The sequence below is a fragment of the Caenorhabditis elegans genome, chromosome I (assembly GCF_000002985.6).
Source record: "Caenorhabditis elegans chromosome I".
Taxonomy (NCBI): Eukaryota; Metazoa; Nematoda; class Chromadorea; order Rhabditida; family Rhabditidae; genus Caenorhabditis; species Caenorhabditis elegans.
The window spans coordinates 1,348,423-1,364,888 of NC_003279.8; the positions used below are offsets into that span (position 1 = coordinate 1,348,423).

Below are 16,466 nucleotides of genomic sequence, written 5' to 3' on the forward strand. Positions count from 1 at the left end.
AAAAAGTTGCAGTGTGACAAATTATGTTTTAAGTTGCAAATCAAAAAATGAAGAAAACCGCGAAAAAATCGTTCATTTTCAGAGCCCGAAACCGCACAAGTATGGGTACTGAATAGTTGTACAGTGAAGACACCATCCGAACAACAGGCCAATAATCTCGTTGTACAGGGTCAGGAACAGGGGAAAAAGATAATTATGGCTGGATGTGTGTCACAGGCGGCACCAAGTGAACCGTGGCTTCAGAATGTTTCGATTGTTGGTGTTAAGCAGATTGATCGAATTGTTGAAGTTGTTGGCGAGACGTTGAAGGGCAATAAGGTGAGAGAATTCAGATCAATTTAGGTGCATTATTTCTTTTTTTTTCAAAATTAAAGCTTTAACCATTTTTCCGGAATTTTGAACCTCTCAAAAACTTTTGAGCATTTTTAAAATTTTTTAATTCAAAACTTAATTTAAAACATTAAAGAATTGAATTTTTTAACTTCAAAACTGAAATTATTAGGAAAAAAAATTAAAATTAGCTTAGCTATAGCTTAAATTTTAATTTTTTTTAAGCTTTCTTAAACATATAATTTTTGGATTTTATTTTAAAATTTTTAGTCATAGCTCTCAAAATGTAATTTTTTGACGAGAAAAATATTCATTTTCAGAATAAATTTTATCGAAAAATAACCAAAATGTATTTTTTTTAAACCAAAAATCGAAATTTCGGCTATATTAAAACTTTTAATAGTTTTCCGTCATTTTTCGAGGCACCACGTTTCCAAGATCTAGTCGAAAACAAGATCTACGAGAAGAAGATCTACCAAAACAAGATCTACGTTTTTAGGTTCTGGCACCGCCGTGCCAATTGCGGGTTTCGCAGTTTTCTCGGAGAAAAATCGAAACACAACGATGCTCCGATATTACGCATCGCGCGTTATTTAGCGTTTTCCAGAAGTTTTTCTTTAAAAAAATGATTTTCTGAATGCTAAACAACGGGCGTGATGCGTAATATCGGAGCATCGTTGTTTCGATTTTTCTCCAAGAAAACTGCGAAAACCGCAGTTGGCACGGTGCCAAATCCTGAAAACGTAGATCTTGTTTTCGTAGATCTCCTTCTCGTAGATCTTGTTTTCGACTAGATCTTGAAAACGTGGTGCCTCGAAAAATGACGGAAAACTATTAAAAGTTTTAATATAGCCGAAATTTCGATTTTTGGTTAAAAAAAAACATTTTGGTGATTTTTCGATTTTTTCAAAATTTATTTTGAAAATGAATTTTTCTCGTCAAAAAATTACATTTTGAGAGCTATGACTAAAAATTTTAAAGTAAAATCCAAAAATTATATGTTTAAGAAAGCTTAAAAATTAAAAAATTTAAGCTAATTTTAATTTTTTTCTAACAATTTCAGTTTTGAAGTTAAAAAATTCAATTCTTTAATTTAAAAAAAAAATAAGTTTTGAATTTAAAAAATTTAAAAAAAAAGCTCAAAAGTTTTTGAGAGGTTCAAAATTCCGGAAAAATGGTTAAAGCTTTAATTTTGAAAAAAAAAAGAAATAATGCACCTAAATAGACATTAAAACGTGTTATAAACTACCAAAATGTACGAAAAACGGTTAAATAAAAGTTCACGATATTCGGAAAAATTCAGCGTTTTTTTTGTCAAAAATTTTGAACCCCGCTGTAAAACAATTAATTTTCTTTGAAATTTTTAAAAGGGAGTACCGAAATTTGAGACTTTGATTTTTTAGACTCAAAATGTGTTCCAAAACTACCGAATTTCGTAATGAGACGTTCTGGAAATTTCTTTAAAGAAAGTTATGGCGGCTCAAAGTTTTGAAAATAATGGTCAATTTTCAGCTGTAAAATCAAAATTTTTTCCAACTTCTCGGTGTTGCAATGTCTTGAACTTAACTTTTATTTATTTTTCACTTTTGAATAAATATTGTGATATTTTACTAGACGTATAGTCGTTGATTTAAGTACATTTATGGTCAGTGGGGCACAAAATGTAACGTTTATTTGTGCCCCAAAGACCATAAATGTACTTAAATCAACGAATAAACGCCTAATAAAAGACCGCAATATTTATTAAAAAGTGATGAATAAATAAAAATTAGGTTCCAGACGTTGCGACACCGAGAAGTTGGAAAATATTTTGATTTTACAGCTGAAAATGGGCCTTATTTTGCCGAACTTTGAACCGCCATAAATCTTTTTTTTGAGAAATTTTCAGAACGTTTCATTACAAAATTCGGTAGTTTTGGACCAATTTTGGTCTAAAAAGGTAAAGTCTCAAGTTTCGATACTCCACCTTTAAGTATAATAAAGGAACACACCTCAAACACCTTCTTTTTCAATAAAAAAAAACAGATTTACTCAACATTTTCCATATTTTCAGGTGCGCCTGCTCACCAGAAACCGTCCGGACGCCGTTCTAAGCCTTCCAAAAATGCGAAAAAACGAGCTAATCGAAGTGCTCTCCATCTCCACCGGTTGCCTTAACAATTGCACATATTGCAAGACAAAAATGGCTCGAGGAGATCTTGTCAGTTATCCGTTGGCTGATTTAGTTGAACAAGCAAGAGCAGCATTTCATGATGAAGGAGTTAAAGAGCTATGGTTGACATCAGAAGATCTTGGTGCATGGGGAAGAGATATTGGATTAGTTTTGCCGGATTTATTGAGAGAATTGGTCAAAGTGATTCCGGATGGAAGTATGATGAGATTGGGAATGACTAATCCACCATATATTTTGGATCATTTGGAGGTTAGCAACAATAACCAAAGGTGCACATTTTTCCGGCAAATCGGCAAAACCGGCAATTTTTTTTGTTGGAAATTTAAGTGTTTCCGTATTCCAAAAAATCCCTCTAAAAATTTCCGGCAAACCTGATATCCGGCAAATCGGAAAATTGCCGGAATTTAAAATTTCCGGCAAATCGGCAAAACCGGCAATTTTTTTGTTGGAAATTTAAGTGTTTCCGTATTCCAAAAAATCCCTCTAAAAATTTCCGGCAAGCCTGATATCCGGCAAATCGGCAAATTGCCGGAATTGAACATTTTCGGCAAATCGGCAAAACCGGCAAATTGCCGGAATTGAACATTTTCGGCAAATCGGAAAATTGCCGGAATTTAAAATTTCCGGCAAATCGGCAAACCGGCCATTTGCCAGAATTGAACATTTTCGGCAAATCGGCAAAACCGACAAATTGCCGGAATTGAACATTTTCGGCAAATCGGCAAATTGCCGGAATTGAACATTTTCGGCAAATCGGCAAACCGGCCATTTGCCGGAATTGAACATTTTCAGCAAATCGGCGAATTGCCGGAATTGAACATTTCCTGCAAATCGGCAAACCGGCCATTTGCCGGAATTGAACATTTTCGGCAAATCGGAAAATTGCCGGAATTGAACATTTTCGGCAAATCGGAAAATTGTCTGAATTGAACATTTTCGGCAAATCGCAAAATTGCCGGAATTGAAAATTTTCGGCAAATTCGAAAATTGCCGGAATTGAAAATTTTCGGCAAATCGGCAAACCGGCAAATTGACGACGGTCTGATCTACAAAAAATGCGAGAATTTTTTGCCCAAAACAATGTGACATCAGCACGTTCCTAACCATGCAAAATCAGTTAAGAACTCTGCGTCTCTTCTCCCGCATTTTTTGTAGATCAAAGTAGATCAGCAGCAAGACCCGGAAACCATGAGATTATTATGCATTTATCAATATTATCGGCGAAAAAATTGAACAAAAATCAAACTTTCTTTTGCAAAAAAAAATGAAATAATGTCATAATTTTCTTCTCAAAAATTCGAATTAAAAAAAAAATTTTTTGCTAAAAAAAAAAAATTTCCTCATTAAAATAGTATCAATTTTCTGTAAATTTTCCAATTTTTCACTCAACAAAAATACAATTTCGTTTCAAATTTTTCGAAAAACACGTGGTGCCAGGCAGGCTGTCCCATTACGGTTTGATCTACAAAAAATGCGGGAATTTTTCGCCCAATAAAATGGGACGTCAGCACACGTTCTTAACCATGCGAGAAATCAGTTGAGAACTCTGCCGCATTTTTTGTAGATCAACGTAGATCAAATTGAAATGATGCACTCTGACATAACATTTTTTCAAAGAAAATGGAAAATGGAAAATGTTAAGAAAATTAACAAAAAAAAACAATTTTTTGAATTTTGAACATTTTATGTTGAGAAAATAAATAGAATTTTTTTTCAAAGCTATCTTTGGAAATATCACCAACAAAAAAACCTGTTTCATGTTTAAAATTCAAAAAAAAAATCAATAAAATTTGAGTTGAGAGCAAAGTAAAAAAATGCAAATTTTATTGAAATATTTGAAAAATATACAAAAATTGGCCAAAATATTGCCGAAATTGGAAATTTTTGGCAAACGACAAAGTCGGCGAATTGCCGTTTCTCAAATTTTCGGCAAACCACCGATTTGCCGGTTTGCCGGATATCAGATTTGCCGGAAATGTTTAGAGCGATTTTTTTATAAGGCGTAAAGACTTCAAGCTGTGTTTTTTAAATATTTTTTTTCCGTTTTTTTCTAGATATTTTCATAGAATTTGCTTACTTTTCAAAATATAGATATAGGAATATTCATAGGATGCGTTTAATTTTGCCATTTGAAATTGAAATTTTCTGAAATTTCAAAAAAAAAATGCAAACCCATAATTTGCCGAAAATTTTTGGCAATTTGCCGGTTTTCCGATTTGCCGGAAATTTTAAATTCCGGCAATTTTCCGATTTGCCGATTTGCCGGATATCAGGTATGCCGGAAATTTTTAGAGGGATTTTTTGGAATACGGAAACACTTAAATTTCCAACAAAAAAAATTGCCGGTTTTGCCGGTTTCCCGGAGATTTTCAATTCCGGCAATTTACCGATTTGCCGATTTGCCGGATATCAGGTTTGCCGGAAATTTCAATTTCAATCGGCAAAGTTGTACGCATCCTATGAATTTGCCTACAACCATTTTGAAAAGTAGCCAAATTCTAAGAAAATATCTAAAGAAAACGGCAAAAAATTTCAAAATAAAAAAATATGGAAAAAAATCGGGCAAAACTCACAATTTGCCGGAAAATTTGAGAAACGGCAATGTTTGGCCAATGTTTGTATATTTTAAATATTTTAATAAGATGTGCAATTTTTTAAAACTTTTTAGAAAAATGTTACTCTCAACTCCAACAATTTTATAGAAGTTTTTCAATTTTTCTAATTTCAAAAAATTAAAAAAAAAAGGCACAGTTTCAAGTGTTTCCTTCTTTTTAATAACCCCATTAAAAAATTTCCGGCAAACCTGATATCCGGCAAATCGGCAAATCGGCAAATTGCCGGAATTGAAAATTTCCGGCAGATCGGCAAAACCGGCAATTTTTTTTGTTGGAAATTTAAGTATTTCCGTATTCCAAAAAATCTCTCTAAAAATTTCCGGCAAACCTAAGGCAAGTCGGCAAATCGGCAATTTGCCGGAATTTAAAATTATTTTTGAAATTTATTTTAAAAATTAATATTTTAATGATGTGCAATTTTTTAAAACTTTTTAGAAAAATGTTACTCTCCTCAACTCCAATTTTATAGAAGTTTTTCAAAATTTTTCTAATTTCAAAAAATTTCAAAAAGGCACAGAAAAAAATTTCCGGCAAAAATCTCCAATTTGCCGGAATCAAATTATATTCGAAACCCCCCCCCCCGTTTTACTCAATTTTTAAAGAAAAAAAAGTTGCCAAAAATCCTCCTCATAAAAAAACCGAAAAAAATTGCAGGAAATCGCAGAAATCCTGAATCATCCGAAAGTGTACGCTTTCCTGCATATTCCGGTGCAAAGTGCCTCAGATGCTGTGCTCAACGACATGAAACGAGAATATTCACGACGACATTTTGAACAAATTGCCGATTATATGATTGCGAAGTGCGTGCGGGGTTTTTTTTTTGAAATTTCGAGAAAAAAAGAGTAAAAACTACTGAAAATTGTAGGAACATTCATAGGATTCGTACAATTTTGCCAATTGAAATTGAAATCCTGAAATTTCCAGAAAAAAAGAAGTGCGAAACCACAATTTGCCGAAAATTTTCGGCGTTTGCCGGTTTTCCGGCAAATTCGGCAATTTGCCGATTTGCCAGAAATTTCAAACCCTGCAATTTGCCGATTTGCCGGAAACTTTAATTCCGGCAATTTGCCGATTTGCCGGAAATTCGAATTCCGGCAATTTGCCGATTTGCCGATTTGCCGGAAATTTTAATTCCGGCAATTTGTCGATTTGCCGGAAACTTTCAATTCCGGCAAATTGCCGGTTTGCCGATTTGCCGGAAATTTTCATTGTCGGCAAATTGCCGATTTGCCAGAAATTTTCAATTCCGCCAAATTGCCGATTTGCCGGAAATTTTAATTCCGGCAATTTGCAGATTTTCCAGAAATTTGAATTCCGGCAACTTGTCGATTTGCCGGAAATTTTCATTTTCGACAAATTGCCGATTTGCCGGAAATTTCAATTCCGGCAAAGTGAGATAAATTTATGAAAAATTTTTTTTTTTAAATTGAATATAGTTTTTATTCAATTTAATATTCAAATTCTGCAAAAAAAAAAATTTAAATTATCGTGCTATTTTTGGGATTTCTTCATTTTTTTTTTGAATTTTGATCTAAAACAGAATTTCCCTTAATTTCCAGTCATTTTCCCGCAAAAAAAAAACATGAAAAAATTCGCTGAAACTCAAAATCTTGGGCTAAAAATCTATAATTTAGCGAAAAATGTATGGAAATTTGACAAACGGCAAAAGATTAGTAAATTAGTATAGCAGGAAAAATTTCAAAAAATTGTAAAAATTTTGCTTTAAAGGTGGTGTAGTCCAACTTTTTTAAAATTGCTTTATTGGACTCAAAATTGTCTGAAAACACTGAATTTCATAATGAAACTTCTTGAAAACTTCTCAAAAAAAAAATGTTATGACGGCTCAAAAAATGGCCTAAAATTAGTTAAAATTTGAAATTTGACCGACTTGTCAAGCTGCTGGAAACTAGCTTTTTTGTTGAAATTACCGTTAAAAATACTATCAAAATTTATTTATCAATCCTTGAATTTTGTAAAAAAATTTTGTCACACAGAAAATGGGACGGATCGTAGTTTTCGCAACACTGCCGCACGGAATTTGCCTCCGCCCCTTTTCAACTGCTTTTCTTGTGGATTTTTTCAATAAAGTTTCGATTTTACTTGTCGTTTTTACTTTTTTCGAATTGGATAGCATTTGCGTTCGAAATAAAAAAAAAAAGACAAGTAAAATCGAAACTTTATTGAAAAAATCCACAAGAAAAGCAGTTGAAAAGGGGCGGAGGCAAATCCCGTGCGGCAGTGTTGCGAAAACTACGATCCGTCCCATTTTCTGTGCGACAAAATTTTTTGCAAAATTCAAGGATCGATTAATAAATTTTTATAGTATTTTTAATGGTAATTTCAAAAAAAAAATAGTTTCCAACCGCTTGACAAGTCGGTCAAATTTCAAATTTTAACTAATTTTAGGCCATTTTTTGAGCCGTCATAACTTTTTTTTTGAGAAGTTTTCAAGAAGTTTCATTATGAAATTCGGCGTTTTCAGACAATTGTTTAGTCCTCCAATAAAGCAAAAATCTTTAAATTTCTCAATTTTTTTTCCAGTGTCCCCAACATCTACATCGCCACAGACATGATTCTCGCATTCCCGACCGAAACTTTGGAAGATTTCGAAGAAAGTATGGAACTTGTCCGGAAATACAAATTCCCATCTCTATTCATCAATCAATATTATCCGAGAAGCGGTACTCCGGCCGCACGGCTCAAAAAAATCGATACGGTTGAAGCGAGAAAACGGACGGCCGCAATGTCTGAATTGTTCAGGTCGTACACAAGATATACTGACGAACGAATCGGAGAACTTCATCGTGTTCTTGTGACGGAAGTTGCGGCGGGTTAGTGTTTTTTTGGAAATTATCTCGAAAACTAGACAAAAAAAATTAAATTTTTAAGTAAAACCGGTGTTTTTCTTCAAAAACTCTTGGTTATATTGTTTATTTGTCACAAGAAAGAGTTACACCGGAAGATAAAAAAAAGTAAATAAAAGATGAGTGAACAAATAAGTAAAATGACCAGTTGGACCAGCTATAGTCCTGGAGGTCAAGTTGGGGGGAAGAGGGTGTCGAACGGAATGGAGCCTAGGCGCGACGCAAATGCATTTGGAGTTAACAATGGTTACATTTTAGGAAATTCTCTAAAAATTCAAAATTATTTGAAAATGAAAATTTCTGGCAAATCGGCAAACCGGCAATTTGCCGGAATTGAAAATTTCTGGCAAATCGGCAAATTGTCAAAAGCGAAAATTTCCGGCAAATTGGCACATTGCCGGAATTGAGAATTTCCGGCAATCTGGCAAACCGGCAATTTGCCGGAATTGAAAATTTCCGGCAAATCGGCAAACCGGCAATTTTCCGAATTTGTGGTCGTAAAATTTTGCCGAACGGCAATTGCCGCTCTCTTCTGACCTACAGTACCCCTAACTAGATCAACAACGTCCAAATAAAACAATCAAAGCACATAGGGGGAGCACATAAAATTTGAATATGGCATACATAATTCGGCGTGAGAGCTGCTCCCATTCTTTATGACCTACCGTACCCTGGCTCTTTTTGCTCTTTTTGCATTGATAGAGAGGTCAAAAGTTCAAATTGTAGGTCTTTCACGGATTTTTGGTACTTTTTTTTTGGCAACTCATGTCCTCATTTTTATTTTAAATCTTAATTTTAAAGTGAAAATGAGGACATATTAGAGCCGGGGTACGGTAGGTCATAAAGAATGGGAGCAGCTCTCACGCCGAATTATGTATGCCATATTCAAATTTTATGTGCTCCCCCTATGTGCTTTGATTGTTTTATTTGGACGTTGTTGATCTAGTTAGGGGTACTGTAGGTCAGAAGAGAGCGGCAATTGCCGTTCGGCAAAATTTTACGACCACAAATTCGGAAAATTGCCGGTTTGCCGATTTGCCGGAAATTTTCAATTCCGGCAAATTGCCGGAAATTCTCAATTCCGGCAATGTGCCAATTTGCCGGAAATTTTCGCTTTTGACAATTTGCCGATTTGCCAGAAATTTTCATTTTCGACAATTTGCCGATTTGCCGATTTGCCGTAAATTTTCAATTCCGCCAATTTGCTGATTTGCCGGAAAATCTCAATTCCGCCAATTTGCTGATTCGCCGGAAAATCTCAATTCCGCCAATTTGCCAATTTGCCGGAAATTTTCAATTCCGGCAAATTGCCGATTGCCGGAAATTTCAATTTCGCCAATTTGCCGATTTGCCAGAAATTTTCATTTTCGACAATTTGCTGATTTGCCGGAAAATCTCAATTCCGCCAATTTGCTGATTTGCCGGAAAATTTCAATTCCGCCAATTTGCCGGAAATTTCAATTCTGACGATTTGCCGATTTGCCGGAAAAAATCGTTTTTCAATTCAAAAAAAAATCCGTTAATTTCTAATTTTTGCGAATTTTCTGCCAGTTTTCTATGTTTTAGTGTTTTAGCATAATTCTTTAATTTAAAATTTCGAAAAATTAAAGTTAAAATTTATCCCCTCCAAGCTCCGCCCATATCTCTTGGCTCTTTTTCCAGACAAACTTCACGGAGTTGGCCATAACAAGAGCTACGAGCAGATTCTCGTTCCCCTCGAGTACTGTAAAATGGGAGAATGGATCGAAGTCCGGGTGACTGCTGTGACCAAATTCAGTATGATCTCTAAGCCCGCGTCGATTCAGGAAGATCAGCAGCCGCTGAGCCTTATGCACCTCTTCCCACTTGCAGTATTCTGCCTCGTACTCATCACTCTCTACTCGGTCGATCGATTCTTGTACCCGGGATTCTTTGAAGAATGGCTTCCGTTCTTGGCTGATGCTCATCATGATGAGCAGCAGGCCGAGATGTGGGAGCACCACGACAACTCGGATCCCGTTTTTTATGAATAAAATCGGATATCGTTTTTTTTTTAAAGGAGGACTTACGATTTTGAACGTATAGACCCGAAATGAGCTCGAATGAACGAATTTCGTAATAAAACTTCTCAAAAATTGTTCAAAATTTTTTATGGTGGTTTAAAATTTCAAAAAATTACAATTACACTGATTTTAGCTAAAATCTCGAATTTTGTCCACTTTTCTGTGTTGCATCTATCCGATTTTGACTTTTTTTTTGGAATTATCATACCTTATTGCATCTTTTGTTACTTTATCTCATTTAATTTCGTTGATTAAAGTAGGAGTAGCGCCAGTGGGGAAAAAAAATTTTCTCTAAATTTTAAATAATTTTTTGAAAATTGAAAAATCCCAGTTTTTGCCTAATTCCTATTTGAATTACCGCCAATTGGATTTGTTCGATGGAGCGCGCTTGTACGTTTTTAAATTTATTTATTTTATTTTTTGTTATTTTCCACCGATTTTTAATGTTTTCGGTGTATTTTTGCTCGAATTTTAGAGAACAAGTCAAGATAAATGCAAATTTTCGATTAAAAAGCACGCTGACAGGCGTAAATCAGTGAAGTTAATTAATTCAGGTTTGAAATCGTTTAAAATCGTTAATTTTTCATTTTTACGCCTGTCAGCGTGCTTTTTAATCAAAAATTTGCATTTATTTTGACTTTTTCTGTAAAATTCGAGCAAAAATACACCGAAAACATTAAAAATCGGTGGAAAATAACAAAAAATAAAATAAATAAATTTAAAAACGTACAAGCGCGCTCCATCGAACAAATCCAATTGTCGGTAATTCAAATAGGAATTAGGCGAAAACTGGGATTTTTCAATTTTCAAAAAATCATATAAAATTTAGAACAAATTTTTTCCCCACTGGCGCTACTCCACCTTTAATCAACGAAAATGAGATAAACTACCAAAATATGCAATAAAGGATGATAATTCCAAAAAAAGTCAAAATCGGATAGATGCAACACAGAAAAGTGGGCAAAATTCGAGATTTTAGCTAAAATCAGTGTAATTGTATTTTTTTTTCGAAATTTGGAGCCGCCATAAAAAATTTTTGAACAATTTTTGAGAAGTTTTATTGCGAAATTCGTTTATTTGAGCCAATTTTGGGTCTATACGTTTAAAATTTCGTTAGTCCTCCTTTAATCGTTCTTGTTGCTTTTACTCTGTTCTGTTTTTTTTTCTTTTTTGTTCTAATAAAAATCTCTTGTTTCACGTGATTAAAGTCGCCGGGATCACACATTTAACGAAATGTTTTTGTTTCCAATTAGTGATCAATGATATCATATTTTTTAGTGAGGTCAATAATAAGTTTTTTGGAATTTGAGAATAAGAAATCGGGAAAACTTTGATTTTTTTTAGGCCAAGAATATTGATTTTTCGTTGATTTTTAGGGATTTTTCGTACAATTTCAGGAGGGTTTTTGACAGTTTTCTACTCAATTTCTAGAGAAAACCACGAAAAAAATTGGATTTTTTGAGAAAAGGGGTTAATTCCGAAAAACTGAGAGTGAAGATTGTAAAAATATCGATTTTTGTTCTTTTTTTACGAGTTTTCTCACAAATTAGATGATTTTGAACACCTTAATGTTCCTTTTTCTTCGAAATTATCGACCTTTTGTTGAAAAAGAGCGGTAAAACGATTTTTAGCACGAAAAACGTGTCGAAACGTAGTTAAATAATTAAAAATTAACATTTTAATCAATTTTTGCCCTGAAAATGACAAAATTTCGTTGAAAATCGGCTAGAAAATCGTCAAAATCATCAAAAAATTGCTTAAAATAAATTCAAAAAGTACTGTAGAAACTTTCGCAGCGAGACCCATAGAGCCCATTCTGTAATGCGCCTTTAAGGTTTATGGTAGCGGTATTGATTTTTCTTTGTTTTTCGAGACAGCTTTCATTTCAGTTTCTCGCTGTTTTATTGATTTTCTGATTTATTTTCACGGTTTTTTGATTTCAAAAAGCATTAAAATATATCAATTTCAAAAATTCTAACAAAAAAAATATTAAATTGTAAAAATAACCAAAAAAAAACGTTTTTTTTTTTTGCTTTAAAGTACTCAAAATAGGCTGAAATTCAGACATATCTTGAAGAATCCTACTTTAAAAAAATAGGATTTTTCAATTTTAGTTAATCTCGGTTTTCTCTCGGTTTTAATTCAAAAAAACAGTTTTACTTAAAAATTTAAAGGAAATGGTATTTAATTGACTCCAAATTTTCCCCTGATTCCGAATATCGATGTGAAAAAATTCAAAAAAGTTTCCCAGATTTTTATATTTAAGCTTGAAATCGCTTGTGCCCGCATCACTTTTTTCAAATGCGCGCCCAAAGAAATTCGCATTGGAGCGCGCTTTGATTTTATTCATTTAAATATTTTATTTATTTTTAAAGGTGGAGTAGCGCCAGTGGGGAAATTGTTTTAAAACATGCCTATGGTACCACAATGACCAAATATCATAGTAAAAAAATTTTTAAAAAATTTCTAAATTTTATATGATTTTTTGAAAATTGAAAAAATCTCGAATTGCATGAAATTCCCATTTGAATTACCGCCAATAGTTCGATGTTCGATGGAGCGCGCTTGCATTATTTTAACTTTTATTTATTAATTTTTCTTATTTTTGATTGATTTTTCATGTTTTTTTAATGATTTTACTGGAAATTTAATGGAAAACATCATTGGAAAACGTTCTTTCTCTGTTTTCAATTATTTTTAATAAAAAATCTACATTTTTAAAAATACAAGCCACCCCCACATCTTGCACTTTCCAGAATCAATTCCCCCCCCCCCCCCCCTCCCCAAAAAAAAATCATCAAATTATCCGCAATCAACAAAAAATCATGGATACCCAGACACCAAAAGACTATTTATTTGTTCGTCAACAACGGGGGAAAAGAGATCTCTATTTCTCTGGCGTCTCTACATCTCTGAGTTTTTGGCCGCAGGCGTCTCTGTCTCGTAGTCTCTCCTCTCTTATTTGAGACTCTTTAGTAGTCCCCCACACAGCCATCTCCCCTCACTTTTCTCTCTTCAACGTCGAAAAACAGAAGAAGCTTGACTGACTCTTCCTGTTTCACTCTCTCTATCCACTCAACTCAACACAACTACCACTTTCTTCTTGTCTCAGTTTTTTATTCCATTTTGGCGAATAAATTATCATTTTTTCGGATTTTTATTCCTCTAATTGTTGGTTTTCGTAGTTTTAGAGGGATTTTTTTCTGAGTGAAAAACATTAAAAATTAACGAAAAATACATCATATATTGGAGTTTTCTTTTAATTTTCAGTTTTTAGTTTCAAAAAATCTCTATAAATTCAGCTTTTCACTGAAAATTAGCAATGTTTCCCCCTACGTTTGAGTAATTTTTTTAAAGGTGGTGTAGTCGAATTTTTTAATTGCTTTACTATACTCAAAATTGTCTGAAAACACCGAATTTCATAATTAAACTTCTTGAAAACTTCTCAAATAAACAGTTATGACGGCTCAAAAAATGGCCTAAAATTAGTTAAAATTTGAAATTTGACCGACTTGTCAAGCGGCTGGAAACTATTTTTTTTTGAAATCACCGTCAAATTTTTGAGATACAATTTACATTGTTATCTTGTGTTTTCAACTCGATTTTGGTATTTTAAAGTCGATGGACGGCGAGATTTGATTTAAAAAATTTAAAAATCTTTTCGTCCATCGACTTTAAAATACCAAAATCGAGTTGAAAACACAAGATAACAATGTAAATTTTATACTCAAAATTTGACGGTGATTTCAAAAAAAAATAGTTTCCATCCGCTTGACAAGTGGGTCAAATTTTAAATTTTAACTAATTTTAGGCCATTTTTTGAGCCGTTATAACTTTTTTTTTTTTTTGAGAAGTTTTCAAGAAGTTTCATTATGAAATTCGGTGTTTTCAGACAATTTTGAGTTTAATAAAGCATTTAAAAATCGGTAGTTTTCCTCATATGGAACATGTATTTTCTTTAATTTCAACCGGAAAAATAGTTATGAAGGCATTTTTTCCCGCGAAAAATGTTTTTCAAAGTTAAAATTTTCGATTTTTTGCAATAAAAATGTCTGAAAATTTGACAAGTTATGTTTCGCTAAAAATCGTTCAAATCGTTGAAAAACTGAAAAAATGTCGAACCAGGTCGCAAATTTACGTGGAATTCGAAAATAATTTAGCCGTTTCTCTAATTTTCTATTAAAAATAGTAAAAAGTAATTAAAAACTCGAAAATTCCAGATTTTATCGAATTTTCCAAAAGATTTCAGAAAATTTGAATTCCCGCCAAAATTTTTCTCAGAAAATTTAAATTCCCGCCAAAATTTTTCTCAGAAAATTTGAATTCCCGCCAAAATTTTTCTCAGAAAATTTGAATTCCCGCCAAAATTTTTCTCAGAAAATTTGAATTCCCGCCAAAATTTTTCTCAGAAAATTTGAATTCCCGCCAAAATTTTGCCTGAATTCTACCTATTTTTTAAGCCAAAAAATGGAAGATGATAAACATTGGCAACATGCCAACTTTTTTCTCTTATCACTGCTGATTGTTTGTTTTGAAGTAAACATTAAACACTTTGTATATAAAAAATTTATTTCGAATTTAATTTTAACAAATAACCACAAAATTTTCAAATTGCCGGAATTAAACATTTCCGGCAAATCGCCAATTTGCCGAATTTGCAGAAAATGAAAATTTCCGGCAAATCGCCAATTTGCCGAAAATGAAAATATATGGCAAACCGGCAAATTTCCGGACTTGAAAATTTCCGGCATATCGGCAAATTGCCGAAAATGAAAATTTCCGGCAAATCGGCAAATTGCTGGAATTGGAAATTTCCGGCAAATTTGCAAATTGCCGAAAATGAAAATATATGGCAAACCGGCAAATTTCCGGAATTGATCATTTCCGGCAAATCGGCAAATTGCCGGACTTGAAAATTTCCGGCAATCTGGCAAATTGCTGGAATTGAAAATTTCCGGCAAACTGATAATTTGCCGGAATTGAAAATTTCCGGCAAATTGGCAAATTGCCGGAATTGAATATTTCCGGTAAACCGGAAAATTGCCGTAATTGAAAATTTCCGGCAAATTGGCAAATTGCCGGAATTGAATATTTCCGGTAAACCGGAAAATTGCCGGAATTGAAAATTTCCGGCAAACTGATAAATTGCCGGAATTGAAAATTTCTGGCCAATCGGCAATTTACGTCACCTACATCTTGAACTAGCTACAAAAAAAAACATCCAAAAATAATTTTTTTTTAACAAAAAAGATCATCTGTATTTTATTAGTTAGTTTTATTGGTCGTTCTCTCATCTTCACTATCTTTTTCTTTTTTTTCATCTCAAACGTACCAATTTTCTTTCATTTGACGCATGTTTCTTGTGTTTTTTGGATGTTCTTTAGTTCCGGGTAGTAGTTGCAGCAAAAGATTTAGTTTTAGGAAAGTTTATTAGAAAAATAAGTGCAAAAAGGGTCTATAAAATACTGGAAAAAGCCGAAGAAAACAAACTATTTTTTATGAAGTCACCGTCAAATTTTGAGTATACGACAGAGGTGGGCGAATATTTTTTTTCGGATATTTTCTAATAATGAATTTATCAATAAGTATTGATGTAGTTATTCTAGAAGAAATGTATCCGAACAAAAGAGTAACTATTAAGTAACATTTTAATATGATAAAATCTAGAAAAATTCTACAAGTTTTCTGTATAAACGATATGCAAGTCCATTATCCGATATCCGATGTTGCTCGGCTAATAAGTTTTAAGGTCTCGGTAAGGAAAACTTGGAGAATTTTTCTAGATTTTAAAAATGTTGCTTAATAGTTACTCTTTGGTTCGGATACATTTCTTCCAGAATAACTACATCAATACTTATTGATAAATTCATTATTAGAAAATATCCGAAAAAATATCCGCCCACCTCTGGTATACGAGTTTTTAATTACTTTTTACGATTTTTAATAGAAAATTAGAGAAACGGCTAAATTATTTTCGAATTCCACGTAAATTTGCGACCTGGTTCGACAGTTTTTCAGTTTTTCAACGTTTTGAACGATTTTTAGCGAAACATAACTTGTCAAATTTTCAGACATTTTTATTGCAAAAAATCGAAAATTTTAACTTTGAAAAACATTTTTCGCGGGAAAAAATGCCTTCATAACTATTTTTCCGGTTGAAATTAAAGAAAATACATGTTCCATATGAGGAAAACTACCGATTTTTAAAGGCTTTATTGAACTCAGAATTGTCTGAAAACACCGAATTTCATAATGAAACTTCTTGAAAACTTCTCAAAAAAAAAAAAGTTATAACGGCTCAAAAAATGGCCTAAAATTAGTTAAAATTTAAAATTTGACCCACTTGTCAAGCGGCTGGAAACTATTTTTTTTTGAAATCACCGTACAATTTACATTGTTATCTTGTGTTTTCAACTCGATTTTGGTATTTTAAAGTCGATGG

The 16,466-nt window shown here is 33.0% G+C and overlaps 1 protein-coding gene across 2 annotated transcripts; it reads left to right on the top strand.

Annotated features, from left to right (window-relative positions):
• Positions 1–80: 80 nt before the first annotated feature.
• Y92H12BL.1 lies at positions 81–11,221 on the top strand (the record flags this gene model as incomplete). Of its 2 annotated transcripts, NM_170800.4 has the most annotated exons (5): positions 81–318; positions 2,384–2,752; positions 5,773–5,918; positions 7,660–7,949; positions 9,645–11,221. In NM_170800.4, 5 exons carry the CDS (start codon positions 196–198, stop codon positions 9,992–9,994), a joined length of 1,278 nt encoding a protein of 425 aa, NP_740783.2. The 2 variants fall into 2 exon arrangements, with proteins under 2 accessions (NP_740783.2, NP_001293428.1); NM_001306499.3 differs by lacking the exons at positions 81–318; positions 2,384–2,752; positions 5,773–5,918 and having other exon boundaries at positions 7,688–7,949; positions 9,645–9,994.
• Positions 11,222–16,466: the final 5,245 nt, after the last annotated feature.